At 49.2% G+C, this 12,013-nt stretch overlaps 2 protein-coding genes across 12 annotated transcripts in view; both read right to left on the bottom strand.

Moving 5' to 3' along the window:
- The window catches only part of SCARB1 (scavenger receptor class B member 1), a 540,196-nt gene that overhangs the window by 105,468 nt on the left and 422,715 nt on the right, over positions 1–12,013 (bottom strand). The gene's annotated exons all lie outside the window — the stretch shown is intronic.
- Positions 1–12,013, bottom strand: part of NCOR2 (nuclear receptor corepressor 2) — a 398,218-nt gene that overhangs the window by 204,781 nt on the left and 181,424 nt on the right. For all 11 annotated transcript variants that reach the window (XM_074972263.1, XM_074972265.1, XM_074972262.1 and 8 more), the window contains 2 exons: positions 11,525–11,704; positions 1,218–1,331 (listed from right to left, as the gene is read on the bottom strand). In XM_074972263.1, coding sequence (XP_074828364.1) covers positions 1,218–1,331; positions 11,525–11,704 — 294 coding nt within the window. The remainder of the gene's footprint in view (positions 1–1,217; positions 1,332–11,524; positions 11,705–12,013) is intronic.

Raw genomic sequence — 12,013 nt, 5'->3', positions numbered from 1 at the left:
TACAAACTGTGAGAGGCTAATTAGTTAAGATGAGCTATTATCAGCAGGAGAAAAAAAAATTTTTGTAGTGATAATCAAGATGGCCCATTTAGACAGTTGACAAGAAGGTGTGAGGATACTTAACTTTAGGGAAATATAATAAGCTGTGATAACGTATCTGTATGTGTTTTGAGAGGCTGAAAGTCCTTGACCTTGAAGGGTAAGGGTGTGTACGAAGTGGTCGCGGGAGAGGTTTTCTTTGCTTGATTGGTGTTTAAATGTTAAAGATCTCACATTTCCCACCGGGGGTCACAACCAAATACTGCCCTAACAGGAGCAGCACTGAGCTCACAGGGAACCCCGCACACCAGACAGGTGCAGAATGCTAGCGATAACCTCTCAGATAATCCCTGTGATACCAAAGTGCTCTGCATATGGCATAGGCCAACATTTTCAGACATGAGACCAATGGGAGCTGCAGGCGCTAGGCACCTCTGGGAAGCAGGCCACTTCCACATAGGTGCCTAAATATGGGATGTGGATGTCTGAGGCACCCAAGTTTGAACATTTCAGACTCAATACTGTGCTTGCAAGCTACACAGAAAGGGGGCCATCATTGGGGGGCAAGGGGGCCACCAAGAGCACACCCCATGCCAGCACATCCAGCCATGGGAAGGGAGTTTGGGATAAGGTCACAAAGCGGACAGAAAGCATCACAGGATCTCTGTCGCCCACACAGACAAGAGAGTGCTTATGTTTCTAAGGGATCATCCTACAGGCCAGCATACAGTAATTCAAGCACCCAATTTACCCCAGGAGGATGTTACGCTGAGTGGTTTCTGTTGGTTGATCACGTCGGGTTCCAGGGCATCATTCTAGGTAATTCAAATCCAAGGCTAATCCCATTAAACCCTCACCCCTTCCAGCAACAGAACATCCAACAAAGAACCACACTACACAATTAACACCCTTTGCTCTGGCTTGCTCCTGTCAACATCCACCAACCAGCATCTCTCACAATTTCCACAAGAGATCACATGGCAGGTAGGCCATTTGCGTGTGCCGCTGACGGAAATCCAGATGCCCCCCTCACTAGCCTGGCCCTGGTCAGTTGGTACCAGCAGTCATTTCCTGATAATACACACAAAGCTAGTTGAGTAGGGAGAGCATATCCACAGCACAACTGCTGCGTTAACACGTCAGTCATTTCAGCAAGCGCTAGTCGGTAAGTGACTTACCCTGTTCTCATCATAGATTATCTGCACTAAGCTGCGATGCTTGGACTCAATAGGTGGGGGTGAGATCGGCTTCTCAGGCTCTGGTGGTTTGGCTGCTTCCTCCTCCAACTGTTGCTGTGAAAGGTTGAAAAGAAGAGTGAGTGGTTCAAAACAAGAAACACTCTGGCCATAGGAGACTCTCTCTCTCCAGCACTGTGACAGAAATAGAAAACGTAACCATAAACCATTTCCTGTGAGACATCAACAAGACAAAGGGGCTAACGGAGGGGAGGGTAGAACAACCCTTAAACATTTCATGTTGCCTTAGCCAGGGTGTTTTCTGGCCACAAATTGCATAAAGTGGCCCTCTTAGATCTGGCCTGTGGAGCTCGACTACAGATGCGACGCATAAAAAACAGCTGAATGAAAATTCCATGGAGGAAAAACATTTCTCAGAGCAGCAAAGTTCCTTGTTTATGTCTCAATTTGGAGCTGCACTGTTTGCCACGCTCATGTTTTAAGGGGGGATGGAGGGAGAGTTAAGCTTTATTGGACTCTTTCGGTTTAATAGCCCGCTGCCGATTTCCTAGTTCTTCACCTGAGTGAGATGCCTTCTGTGGTTACATATTATTATTCTTTTTCTGTTTACAACAGTGCCTCAGAACCTCAGTCAAGCATGAGGCCTCCCTTGTGCTAGGCACTGTACAGCCAAGTATCAAAGACCAAGGGTATGTCTACACTACCCACTGGATCGGCGGGCAGCGATCGATCCATCACGTCTAGTCTAGACGCGATAATCGACCCCCCCCCCCCCGCCCCCGAGCGCTCTCCCATCAACTCCGGTACCCCACCGACGCGAGAGGCGCAGCCGGAGTCGACGGGGGAGCGGCAGCCGTCGACTCACCGTAGTGAAGACAGGTCTACGGTCTAACTACGTCGACTTCAGCTACATTATTCACCCTCCCTCCCCCCAGTGTAGACCAGGCCTAAGCGTCAAAGAGAGGTCACAATCTGGTGTTAGAGAGGACACTGCAGGCAGATGAAACAGACAAACGAGGTGGGGAGGACGAGGTAACGCCAGGATGAACCGAGTTTAGCAGAAAGGCAAAAGTCGCAGCTCTTCCACCCAGTGCCAGACGGGAGCGAGCCGCAGGCATCCCGGCAGAGGCAGGATGTAAGGAGGGGTTCAGCCAATCAGGAGACGGGAGCTGTAGGCATCTCAAAGGGGAGTATGTCGCATGCATAAAGGGCAGCATCAGGAGACAGGCCAGAGATGCAGGCGGGAAGCGGGCAGGTAGGCCACAGAGACAAATTTCGCTATTGTATTTTTAGATATTACTAAGGAGCCCAGAGGCAGGGTGTTAATCATCACTAGGGGGCCGCTTCTCATGGTCAAACGGCCCCACACACTTACTGTACTATCGGTACCTCATACAATTCTAGTAATGTCAGACTGACCCAGGAGCTGCAGCTAAGGGCATCAGCACAAGCCACTTTCTTCAGGGCATCTACAGACCAACGCCCTGTCTCGGGAAGGCCATTTTCAAATCCCCTTTTCCTTTTCAGTGTTAAATAAAACAAAGGGAATGTATCAGAATCTGGTAAAAACTCAACACCGCAACAGTGGCAAACTAGACAGCACTGAGCAAGGGGCCAGCGTCCAGTTCAGACTCCCCTGCCCTGGAGAGAGATTGCAGCTGAATGTACATCTCTTCCTCTGTGGTCCTACATATAAAAGGGGCGTGTGGCAGTTCCCTTAGTTCTGAGTCACAGCCTTACCCTGGCTGTGCAGGTGAGGTACCCAAACTCCATCTGCTGAGGGCGATCTGGGCAACCAGCCAGGAGCCCAAAAGCCACACCCAACTTCCCAGACACGTCCACAGCTTTTACCAACAGCAAAATGAGGGTAACCCTGACAGTCACTTAGACGTGAATGCTCTGAAGATGAAGTGAAGCAGCAGCTTGTTTGAGCTCAGCAGAGATAAAAACCTGCCCTTGGTCACCTCCTGCAGAGACCGGCAGAGAGTGGCCATGAGCCACATTTCCAGGACGCCGCAGGTGGCTCTTGGCCTTTGCGCAGCCCTGCTATGGCGTGGATGCACCTTGGAGAGCGCTAGAGAAAAATTAACTCTGGCACAGCATAAAATCCAACGGGTACAAAAGGAGGGCTGCAAATGACTCATCAGAAATGCTGCTCCTGAACCAGCAAGACGGGTCTCATACTTGGAAACCTAAAAAGGAGAGAGAGAGTTGTGCAAAGACTCACAAGTGAATCTGGAAGAGGCTTTGAGGATGTTAATTCAGCTAAAAAATAATAGTAACATACAGGTTAGACAGAAGGGCGGGGGTCAACTATCAGGAATCGGGCATGGTGTTTTTTTGGGAAGCTCTGCAGGAAAGGGCTTTTCCACCGACACCAAAGGGCTTGGCATCAAACCCTAGCGCCCTTAATTATTTAGAAAAACTGGACGTGCACAAGTCCCTGGGGCCGGATGCGTTGCATCCGAGAGTGCTAAAGGAATTGGTGGATGTGATTGCAGAGCCATTGGCCATTATCTTTGAAAACTCATGGCAATTGGGGGAAGTCCCGGAAGATTGGAAAAAGGCTACTGTAGTGCCCATCTTTAAAAAAGGGAAGAAGGATGATCCTGGGAACTACAGGCCGGTCAGCCTCACCTCTGTCCCTGGAAAAATCATGGAGCAGGTCCTCAAGGAATCAATTCTGAAGCACTTAGACGAGAGGAAAGTGATCAGGAACAGTCAGCATGGATTCACCAAGGGAAAGTCATGCCTGACTAATCTAATTGCCTTCTATGATGAGATAACTGGTTCTGTGGATGAAGGGAAAGCAGTGGATGTGTTATTCCTCGACTTTAGCAAAGCTTTTGACACGGTCTCCCACAGTATTCTTGTCAGCAAGCTAAAGAAGTATGGGCTGGATGGATGCACTACAAGGTGGGTAGAAAGTTGGCTAGATTGTCGGGCTCAACGGGTAGTGATCAATGGCTCCATGTCTAGTTGGCAGCCGGTATCTAGCGGAGTGCCCCAAGGGTCGGTCCTGGGGCCGGTTTTGTTCAATATCTTCATTAATGATCTGGAGGATGGTGTGGATTGCACCCTCAGCAAGTTTGCGGATGACACTAACTGGGAGGAGTGGTAGATATGCTGGAGGGTAGGGATAGGATACAGAGGGACCTAGACAAATTGGAGGATTGGGCCAAAAGAAATCTGATGAGGTTCAACAAGGACGAGTGCAGAGTCCTGCACTTAGAATGGAAGAATCCAATGCACCGCTACAGACTAGGGACCGAATGGCTAGGCAGCAGTTCTGCAGAGAAGGACCTAGGGGTGACAGTGGACGAGAAGCTGGATATGAGTCAACAGTGTGCCCTTGTTGCCAAGAAGGCCAATGGCATTTTGGGGTGTATAAGTAGGGGCATTGCCAGAAGATCGAGGGACATGATCGTTCCCCTCTATTCGACATTGGTGAGGCCTCATCTGGAGTACTGTGTCCAGTTTTGGGCCCCACACTACAAGAAGGATGTGGAGAAATCGGAGAGAGTCCAGCGAAGGGCAACAAAAATGATTAGGGGACTGGAACACATGAGTTATGAGGAGAGGCTGAGGGAACTGGGATTATTTAGTCTACGGAAGAGAAGAATGAGGGGGGATTTGATAGCTGCTTTTAACTACCTGAAAGGTGGATCCAAAGAGGATGGATCTAGACTATTCTCAGTGATAGCAGATGACAGGACAAGGAGTAATGGTCTCAAGTTGCAGTGGGGGAAGTTTAGGTTGGATATTAGGAAAAACTTTTTCACTAGGAGGGTGGTGAAACACTGGAATGCGTTACCTAGGGAGGTGGTGGAATCCTCTTCCTTAGAAGTTTTTAAGGTCAGGCTTGACAAAGCCCTGGCTGGGATGATTTAGTTGGGATTGGTCCTGCTCTGGGCAGGGGGTTGGACTAGATGGCCTCCAGAGGTCCCTTCCAACTCTGTTATTCTATGATTCTATGTCCTGTCCATCCACCTAATTTCTCAGCTGATCTTTCAATCCTGACCAAATACAAAGCACCATCAATACAATAAAAACAGCAATCCCCAACTACCCCTATCCTTTGACCCACCCCACTGCCCCAAAGCCAGAGGAAATCTATATTATGCCTTGCAGTTTGATCTCAAGACCCAATAACCAAGGCATCTGAAGGACAAAAGGTGGGTTCGATATTCCCTTTTTGGAATATGCCCCACTCCTGGTCCCTTCCTGTTTAAACCAGGAGACCATTGGCTCAAGTGTCTCCACTGATCTCCCTCCATGGATGCTGCCAGAGTTGTGAAGTGGTTCCCCAACAAGAAGAGGTAAGCCGCTTAAAGCTTTCCAAGTCAGAACCAACATGTTCAACTCCACTTGCGAACTAATCAGCAACCCGTGTCTTGATGAACTACTTTCCCCTGGGGCTTACAGTGCACTTCTAGTTCTTTGTTCAACTAGAACCGCTTCCAAACAGAGCTGTGTCCAAGCAGCAAAGGTCCAATCCAGATCAGAACTTTCCCAGGGTCGAGGAGTGTCAGGATCCAGGGTTTGGTTCAAGGAATGAAATGCATGCACTATTCTCATAATAGAAAAGATGCCCTTTACAGGCCCCAAAACTACAAAATCCAGGAATTTGAAACAAAAGATCCCCAGATTATCAAACAGAAAACAAAAACCCCCAATTTCCATCAGGGAAAGGATTTGGGTAAAATCTCTAGAAATTTTGACAGGTATTTTGGCAGCCCACAAAAAAGTTTCCCGAGTGGTCAAATCTGTTCTAATTGATTTAAGACAGAAGATTTGATGGCAAATCAAGAAATGAATGATTGCCAGTAAGTGGAGGCTCATTAAAAGCAGCTCCTTAAAAGCAAAACCACCACCCCTGCAAATCTAATTATAGCTGAAATACAGTGAAGAATTACAGTCTCTCTACTCTCTGTGGCCGTAATACTATACAATGATCAAAGGTGCAGGCCCACCAATTAGAGCAAACGGACTAGGGGTTACTTCTCCTCTGTGCTCTCAGAGATTACAAAGATGATCTCAGTCGGTTTAGCCAGTAACAGTGTCTCTTGGAATTTGTGGAAAATGGCAAAGCAAAAGCGGCCAGGATCAAGAGACGGCTCTTAAAGGTCTGCCACAAAAACCAGGCCGGGACTGTGACCTTTACAATCAGAAAATCAGGAGGAGTCTTGACGGTGACACGCCAACCCTCCGCTAGCCTGCAACTTCCCTCTTTTGCTAAACTGAAAATCCCACGGCAGGGTCTTCGAGGCAACACCCAGCCCTGTCATTAGGGACAGTGTAAGCTTCCCTCTCCTCCTAAGGCCAATCAGCTCCTAAATGAAGGCAGCACCTCTTTCTCTTCCCCAGCAACAATGGTACGGTAATAACAATACTTAATCTGCAGGGCATATGGCAGCAAGCACAGATCCCTCCTGTTTGATCAAGTTGCATGAGGTATGAACTAAAATAGCTTTGGCTGGGTCTGGTTTTTCCAGTCTTCTGTGAATCTAGTCAGTCTCTGGCACGGTTGCCCTTACTCAGAGGTAGTTATCATTTAAATGTCCATGTTTAATCCAGGCACGTGCTAGTTCCTGGGCAGAAATCACCAGCGATCAGCCTACACACACAAGAACATGGCAACTTAAAACAGAAAGAAACAGGGTTTCCAGCTCAGGAAATCTACTTCTAACACATATTCTAAGAAAAAGAGGCTGAGAAACAGCAGATAAAATTCAGTTGGGGGACCTGTTCTTGAACATGATAAACCTACCTGGCAGATTTGGCAAACAGGCCAAGTCTTGGGCTCCCCTACGGTGCTGCAAGGCTGCAGGCCACTGCTGGCTCCACCTTTGCCAGTAGGTGTCAGCGTTACACTTCCGAAAAGCATTCTGGAGATGGCTTAGAAGATATTTACACAGAAAGAAAATCCCAGAAAATTTTTGGAGCGCGGGAGGGTGTGAGGGTGTGTGCGTGTGTGCGTGTGTGATTCAAGATCCCTGGTACCACGGCCAGGAATAACTGCATGGCGATTATTCTTCCTTGTCATGACAGAGAAGGCTAGTGGGAGAAGTGAAAGAGATTGAACACACTTGAATAAAGCCGGGGAGGGGCAGCTGGACAAAGCAGCTCGCTGGTGCATTGGATTTCAGGAAAGCAAAGCTCCTGGGCTGCTAAAGACTTTGCTTCATCAGAACCCCTCCTGCCAGCCAAGCCCAGCGAGAGCCTTCAGGGCCATTTTTGGAAGGACCAAGGAGACTCTGTTGCTGCTGCTTTTTTTTTTTTTGGCGCACAGGCTTTGTGTACAAATGTGTTTAATTGTCTCTAAGACCTCCCAAGGACAGAGGGAAAATGCACTGAGACATTAGGGCTTCGTACAACTGCTCTACTGTTTGCTCAAGGAAGATCCGGCTAATATCTTTTGTTTTCTCTCTCTCTCTCTCATGTTCTTTAAAAGTCAGTGGCTCAGATGCCCAGACGGACCAAATGTTCTCAAAGTATTACAGAGAGGAACTTTTCTGCTCTCTCTTTTTCCCCCGCACCTCTCAAATATTTTCTCTTGCACTGAATCCTAAAAGGCCAGATGTACCGAACTTTCTTAAGGAGAGAGAAGGCCACGGTCAATATCTGTAACTGACTACACACCAAGCAACAGAACCACCCGCAAAGAAAAGGGAGAAGGGGGTTTATCTGTCAGCAGCTACTTTTGCCGCCTTTGTAACTAATCTGAGCCTTTGCAGAGGATTTATAAAATCAATGTCCGGGGGAGAGACCGAGACAAACAATAAAAGCCTTTTCTTTCCAGGACGACGGCCTGGTTTTCAAAGGTGCTAAGTACCTGTAGCTCCTTTAACTTCAGTCTGTGGGTATCCAGCAGCTCTGGAAAAGCCAGGCTGCAGAGCTGTCTGCTAGGAGGACACCATCCCCACAGCTACTGTGAATTATACCCTGGAGGAGTTGGGGGGAATCTCCATTCCAAGGTAAAATGACAATCTCGTTTTGCTTTCCCAGAGTCACTGACTTAAGATCAACTTTCCACTAGAAAACAAGCCAAACTCCCCAGCTGTGCTTCACTGGTGACCTGGCTTGCACAGGCCTGGAAGCCCTGCACCCTTGGTAAAGCCAGGTGGCTCCAGGAGTACTAAGGCTCTAACTAAGTGGAGCCTGTTGCTCTCAATAGGCTAAATCCCCCTTCACTGCAAACTGACCGGGGGATGGACACTGCCAGCATGTCGAGGTCGCCGGACCAAAGGTCCCTTGGGAGCTTTTTGGAGCAAGGGCTTTTCTTTAAAAGGAACTGTAATGAATACAGTGTTGGTGCAAAGTGCCAGCTTCTTTCCTGAGACGAGTGCATGGAGGCAACCCCGCCTGAGAAGGGGCACCACCCCTGCAGATGCGGGAGGCACCTGGTGCATAGTGCTGCATTGCAGTCAATTTGGGCCACTCTGCCAGGTGAAGCAGGCAGAAAGGCCAGCAGGACCAGGCAGCGTGCAAAGAAATCTCCCTGGCCACTCTTACGGCTCCTATTCCAATTTCTCTCCCAGGCCTCAGCGAAGGGGGCATGGTCGCAAAGCTGATGCATCTGGCTGATTCCCCAGCTGCCAGGACAGCCCCTTGGAGCATAGGGAGCCAGGCATGAGATGAGAGCAGGCTTCAGGTCCCTATCAGCAGAGAATGTAAAGATGTCTTAAAGCTACCTTTGACCCATTCTGCCCTCCCCCACATCCTTCCATCTGCTTCTCTGCAAAGCAGCTTGGGGAGACCAAGGGATCTGGCCCAGGAGTTTAAAGCTGACAGCGTCCTTTGAACTCCAACTTTATCATTACGCCACCATTGTCCTGGCAGGTCTGCCTTTAAAGGAACCAGCCTCCCAGTGGCAAGCGCCAGAATCTTATTGCTCTCAGCCCTTATGGCGGGCCAGACTCCACTCAACTCCCAAAACATAAAACAAGGGAATCCTCTGTGGTTTTAAATCACTCCAGATGTTCCAGCTGCACCAATGAAAAGGCAGCTTTGGGGCCATTCATTTCACCTGGCATCACAGCTGCTTCTTAGCCCTCCCGGCTCCCCTCCCTTCCCCTCTCCCTGCTTCAGCCCTTTTGATACCTCTGTAGGGAAATCAACTGAAAACAGGTGTCTAGGACTAATTACACTACACTATTTAAAAACAAAACCAAACTGTCCTGATTCCACTTACGAGGGGGATGGAGAGGCATCTGTTCATCAAAACCTCAACTCTATTCATAGCAAAAAGGGGCATTTGGGATGGCCTTGCAGTAAAGAGACTAAAGAGCTTGGTTCTGTGCCAGCTACAGCGCAGCCTGCTGAGAGTGCACGTGAGCACGAGCGTGTGCATGGGCGTGCGTGATTGTGTGCATGTGAAACGAGAGGAGTCTCTTCAGTTCTTTTATTGCACTCATTATTCCCTTCCTGTGCCATTTCTGCTGAACTTGGGAGGAACATCAGCAACTTGTTTTCCCTCTAGGAGCATGGAAATAGACCCAGTTTTTCATTCAGAATGACAGCCCAATTATACCGCCTCCTTAATTCATAAATTCCAGGGCACATGCACATCAGGAGAGCTGGCTCATCTCTCAGGCGGGTGGGGATTAGCAGTCATCAGCAAGCATTACAGAGCTTCCTGACGCACGGGAAGTAACAACCGGTAACAAGGAGACACAAGAGAACTGCTTTGCTTTAGGCATTGAAAAACCTTTATAAAAATCACAGGCTGCCACTGTACTTTTGTCATGTTAATCTCTTAATGGGGTTATGGTAATCTGTGTGGGAACAATAAGCCTGGGATGTGCTGGTGGAGTCTTCTGCCAGGCAGACTTCTACTCTGCTACATAGACAAGGAAGGAAGGTCCAGTGGTTAGAGCCCTAGCCTAAGATTTAGAAGACCTGGGTTCAATTCCCTGCTCTGCCACAGACATACTGTGTGACCTTGGGCAACTCACTTAGCCTCCCAGTGCTCATCTGTAACATGAATAGCAGCCATCTCTGCAGGGAGGATATGTACATTGAAAACAGTCATGTGTCCAGATACTACAGTAACAAGGGCCTTACGGTGAGACCTAGGGCTTCCCTAGAATAGTGGTACACGCTTACCCAAGGCCCAGCAGTAGAATTTGATGGCAACCAGAGATGGTCTCTTCTCCCATCCCCTCAATTGACTGCAGGAAGGGAGCTGCCCAGAGCCCTCTGTTACATCTGCCTGAGCCCAGGCACACGGAGCAGAGTAACACTCAGTGCAATACAGCAGAGGCTGCAGGTTAGGTCACAAAACAGCAGGGGGCGTTGTTCCCAAGTCTGCCACTGATGCAGGGCTGCCCTATTGCGTCGACACGCAAAGCTTTGGGTTGGTTTTCCAGCTACAACGAGAAATCTCAGTATTGCAGCTTTATTTTGGGACACACACACACAGACACACACCAGGCAAAGAGTGAGAACAGGACAACTGGTGCACACACTGAGTACAGAACTACCAAGCGTGCTAGGCTCCACCACGAGTCGGGAACAACAAACAGCAACATATAACGCAATATAGGCAGAACGGATGGAGTTTTATATGGCCGGGGCACTGCAGAGAAGCAAATCCCTTCCTGAGACTCAGGGTGGAAATATCCAAGCGCTGAATTCGGCATTCGCAGATTCAGAACCAGAGCACAATCGCATTTTTTCTTAACATTTCCCACCACTGCATTACCCGCAGCACTATTCCCCCCCGTGGTAATGCTGCTGGAGATCTAGTTGGGAGGAAAAATAGTCTTGTGATTACAATGCACAGGATTGAGGACCTGGGATCAATTGCCAGCTCTGTCACCCACTTCTTGCTTGGCCCTGGGCATGTCGCTTAGTTTCTCTGTGCCTCATTTCCCCATCTATATAACGGGGATAAAAATACTTCTTTACCTCACCCCTTGTCTGTCTTCTCTATTCAGGTTGTAAGCACCAGGTGGGTCGGGATCGGCGCTTACCAGGTGCGCGCACAGCACAGCACAATGGATCCCTGGTCTTGGTTTGGGCCTCTTGGTGCTAATGCAGTACAAACAACAGGGCTGATGGGCTGGCGAGCTGTCCGGGGGAAGTCTAGGCGAGAGGCTGGTTAAAGCGCTAGCAGTTGCCTTGCCTTATGTACAGTAGCTGCTGCAATTGCTGCCCTCAGTGGAACTGTGCAATGCCACCCCTCGGCGGACGGCAGTGGACACGCGGAACAGACGGGCCGCCATTACAGGGACGTGCGGATGCTCTGACAGACATACCACTCCATCAGTGTCGGGCCACCCTACCTGTTTCTTTTTCAGCTTGGAGATCTGCTGCTCCACCATGGTGATCTCCCGATCCACTCGGTCCATGTTCTGGATCAGCTCCTCCTTCGAAAGCCTGGAGGGTAACAGATCCAGCTCCGAGTCAGGGTGGGCGGGGCTGACCGGAGACACGGGTTCCAGCTTGCCCGTCAGGCTTCGCTCCTGTGGAGAGTAAGAACAATCCGATCACCGATTTCAGCACCTTTCCCTCACATGCCCTCATCACGTGTTGCAGATGCGTACTTCCCTGGTCACTTTCCAGCCCTTTAACACGGACGCTTCAAAGAACCTGCTATACTAAGCAAGGCTGGCTGCATCACCTGGACACTCTACAAACTCCCCAGCTCCCCACAGAACAGCAAGTTAAACTCCAGAAAATGAGAAGGTGGCCTTCATCTTTATGGTCACCCATGGTACTGGTCCAAGAAAGGCCACTCACTTTGGGACCATCCGCTCCTGCAGCAGTCACAC

The sequence above is a fragment of the Natator depressus genome, chromosome 15 (assembly GCF_965152275.1).
Source record: "Natator depressus isolate rNatDep1 chromosome 15, rNatDep2.hap1, whole genome shotgun sequence".
NCBI lineage: Eukaryota > Metazoa > Chordata > Testudines > Cheloniidae > Natator > Natator depressus.
This window is presented reverse-complemented; position numbering and strand designations above follow the sequence as displayed.